The 3828-nt window shown below is 40.6% G+C and overlaps 1 protein-coding gene across 1 annotated transcript in view; it reads right to left on the bottom strand.

Annotated features, from left to right (window-relative positions):
• Window positions 1-389, bottom strand: part of LOC102242962 (protein FAM47A) — a 1651-nt gene extending 1262 nt beyond the window's left edge. The window contains exon 1 of the mRNA XM_005869296.1: window positions 30-389. Within this exon, the coding sequence (XP_005869358.1) occupies window positions 30-389 (360 nt within the window). The remainder of the gene's footprint in view (window positions 1-29) is intronic.
• Window positions 390-3828: the final 3439 nt, after the last annotated feature.

Here is a 3828-nt window from a genome sequence, read left to right as displayed (position 1 = left end):
AAGCCCTCCCGAGGGCCACGAGTGATCACATCTTCAGGAGATGGACAGCCCGTTCTGAAGTCGTCCACTCCCTCCTTCACAAATACCCACCGCCGGCTGTCCATGGAGGTGGGGCACTTCCCAAGCTTGTTGTTCTGACTGGAGAGATAGCGGGAAGGCAACCTGTCCCTTTCCTTGAACCAGGGCTTACATTTCATGCCCAGGGGCAAGGGTTCCAGCCTCCGTGGCCCTAGCAGCCACTTCTTGTTGAGCTCTGGCTTCTTGTCCACCTTCGGCCCTGACTTCCAAGGCTTGATCAGCCCCGACTCTATGAGCGCCTTCTTCCTCAGGTCCGACTTTAACAGCCACCCCTTGTGGGGCTCCGGTAAGGGCCACTGCTGGCCCGCCATGGCGCCCTTGGAGGGCGCCCACAGGGGCCTCAGGGGTTTGTTGTCCCAGCCGCCCAGTTGCTAGGAGACCATTGCCAGGTGCGGACGCATTCTTATTCTTTCCTGAGGCGGGTCAACATGCGCCCAGGCACAGCCTGCATTGTCCCGGGATGGCCCGCAAGGTTGCATTCTTGCTTGTGGTAGAGAACTGTCCCCGTGTAAGGGCACACCACAGGTCAGCTGCCCATTCATCTTTTGATGGCCTTTTGGATTGATTCCTGTTTCAGGCTGTTTGGAAATCAAGGGACCACAAATATTTCACGTGTTCACATCTTCATAGAAGTACTTTCATTTCTCCTGGATAAATTATAGGTAGCAATTGATAGGCGGGGGCTTCTGAGAGCCGTGTTTTTTCTTATGTACTCACAGCCCTCAGGTTTTTATATTTGCCCAAATATGGGTGAGGTGAGTGAGGCATTGGGTATACAACTTAACGTGGCACCCAAAAAACACCTCAGAAATCAAGATCAATTACCTTTTAAGGTAACATTTTCAATATTAATCTGAAAAACAGTGCCATATTAAAGCCATATTAGAGGGCAAAGATAGATCAGTACCCTACTATTGATCCTCTCTTTATTTAAAACCCATGTGTTGTTCAACATCCATTTTCTTTTTACAAATAGTATTTGCCTATTTTGGATACTGTTGTGTTGCTTGGAAACAGTTTGATTCTTTGGGATCCTTTTAAAGATTTGATTGAAATAAGCAGAGCAGTTCCCTGTGATAATACGTGCCTAATTAATGTTATACCATGTGGTATGGTTACCTGTTCCTCACTACTGCAGCAAGACCCTTCCACTTAAATTATTCAATGCCTGTGCATCTAGAGCAGTGGTTCTCAACCTTGGCTGCACATTAGAATCACCTTGGAATCTTTTTAAAATCCTGATTATAGGGCCTCATACTCCAGAAATTATGTTTCTTTGTTATGGGCTGGGCCCACAACATTAGTAACAAAGAAACAGAATTTTCGGAGGATGAGGCCCAGAAATCAGGATTTTAAAAAGATTCCCAGGTGATTCTAATGTGCAGCTACTGTTGAGAACCACTGCTCTATGAGGTTTTCTAGTCTGGCTGACAGTAAAGATCGCTATTGCAGGCCCTGTGTGAGTATCAGTTACCAAGAATCCTTCCCAGTGGTTTCTTTCCTGGCTTCTTTTTTAAAAAATATATTTTATTGATTTTTTTACAGAGAAGAAGGGAGAGGGATAGAGAGTTAGAAACATCAATGAGAGAGAAACATCGATTAGCTGCCTCCTGCACACCCTGCACTGGGGTGCCCGCAACGAGGGATAGAGAGTTAGAAACATCAATGAGAGAGAAACATCGATTAGCTGCCTCCTGCACACCCTGCACTGGGGATGTGCCCGCAACCAAGGTACATGCCCTTGACCAGAATCAAACCTGGGACTCTTCAGTCTGCAGGCCGATGCTCTATCCACTGATCCAAACCGGTTAGGGCTTTCCTGGCTTCTAATAATGTATTCACACATGAGCTGATCAGTAATCAGCTGAATCATTCATGTGGGGTGCAAGATTCTGGAGTTCCCTCTCTTTCTCTCGTTTTCCTCTCTGGTTGTCTGCCTTGAGAACTCTACCCACCTTGTTCTCTACAGTGTCTTAGCTCCGTCTCCTCTACATACTAGTAGCAAGACTGCTGGTCTTTGCCTGGGTTCCACCTCTCTGAGCTGTGGCCTAGAAACTCAAGGAATGTGGAGCCATCATAAGACTCACCTCATTTATTTACTATCTGTGAGGGATCAGTCTCTGCTTCCTGATGTCCAGTGTCTTTCAAAATTTTATCTTATTTTCTTCCCTTTTTTTCAGGTGCTCCAGGGCATATATCTGATCCCTGTTACTCTACTTTGGCCAGAACAGAAAATATAATTTACTTTTTTTGTTTTGTCTCCATTAATTGGTGAGTCTTCTAAGCCATCAAATACCTCATTAAATTCTTGCTGTTCTCCATGATTAGAAATTGTAGATCACACCTACATTATTAAAATGCCTCTCTTACAATCCTAACCAATCTATTTTTCTTTTTTCCCTAATACTCAGGCTATTCATCTACTCTAAAATCCATAAAATAAATACTAAACTCCTTAGTATATAACATTAAGTGTTTTACAATTTCAATGCATCGTGGCTTTTTTTTTTGTCAAAGCCAATAATACTCTAAGACATAAATTACAGATTAGATGTAATTCTTCAACCATGGCAGCAACTTGAATCTTTTCTTAAGATACATTTTTTCATTCATTCAGTTATTCAGCACACATTTATTCAGTATCCGTTTTGTATGAGGTAGTGTGCCAGATTCTCAAACAATTGCAATTAAATATACAAACACTATATTTTCCCTATAATAAAATTCCCATCAATCTTTGCCATATGAATTATTTCAAAGGTTTTCCTCAGTCTTCACCCTTGAAGTACATTCTTTCTGAGTAAGTGTTGAGTGAGAAGGCTGAGATTGCAAATCAATGAAATAGAATTAAATATATTAATACAGTTAAGATGACTTAAGATTGTTGGTAGTAGTTAAAATATGAAGCAAAGGAATAAAATATCAGTGACCCTGATTCAATGGGAACTTGGTCTACGCTAGCAAACATTGTTTGTAAATTAGTATTATTACTATTATTATTCCTGCAGTATGAAGCACAGGGAGAATATCTCCATTTAAGCTCAAGAGCAAAGTGACATTTTCATAGGAAAAAAGACAATTAACCTAAAGGTAATGCCTGGTATATTCAAATGCCTTTGAAAGTTCACTATTGTTCCCCTTTGTCATATGACATATACTTTTTCCAAAGAGGATAGATGTACAACAGAAATTACATATACCCACTATTAAAGTTATCAAGTGAAATGTAATGAATGAGCATCAGGTGTTCCAAGTTATGTTTCCAGAGCTCTCTTCCCTCTTAAATACAAGAGATTACATTAATCTATTCAAATCAGCATCTTCCAAGGATCCATCCTACTCTGGCTATGACAGGTATTCCAGGGCATAAATCTGATCCCTGGAATACCAGCCATAACATTAGGAATTATGGCTATTGAAAATGGGCCTGCTGCAGTTTTTTAACATCTCCCAAAGCAAATATTCCTGAAGACTGATCATTGATGTAGAATGCTTATCTTTCTCAGTTGTTCCATTTTTTGCTTCTTAAAGCAATACAGAGCATGTGAAGATTGTGTCTTGAAAGTAGTTGTTACCATAACTTTGATCATTTATAATAAGCACATTTAAAACATTTCTGATACCATGTAATGTAGCAAACTTTTTCAACATCAAATTATTCCACTACATTTCCCTTTATGTTTTCACTTCTAAAAAATCAAAATGACATTGTTTCTGGATCTATTTTGTTCATCAGTTTATTGTCTTCAT

The sequence above is a fragment of the Myotis brandtii genome, unplaced genomic scaffold (genome assembly GCF_000412655.1).
Source record: "Myotis brandtii unplaced genomic scaffold, ASM41265v1 scaffold290, whole genome shotgun sequence".
Classification (NCBI taxonomy): domain Eukaryota; kingdom Metazoa; phylum Chordata; class Mammalia; order Chiroptera; family Vespertilionidae; genus Myotis; species Myotis brandtii.
This window is presented reverse-complemented; position numbering and strand designations above follow the sequence as displayed.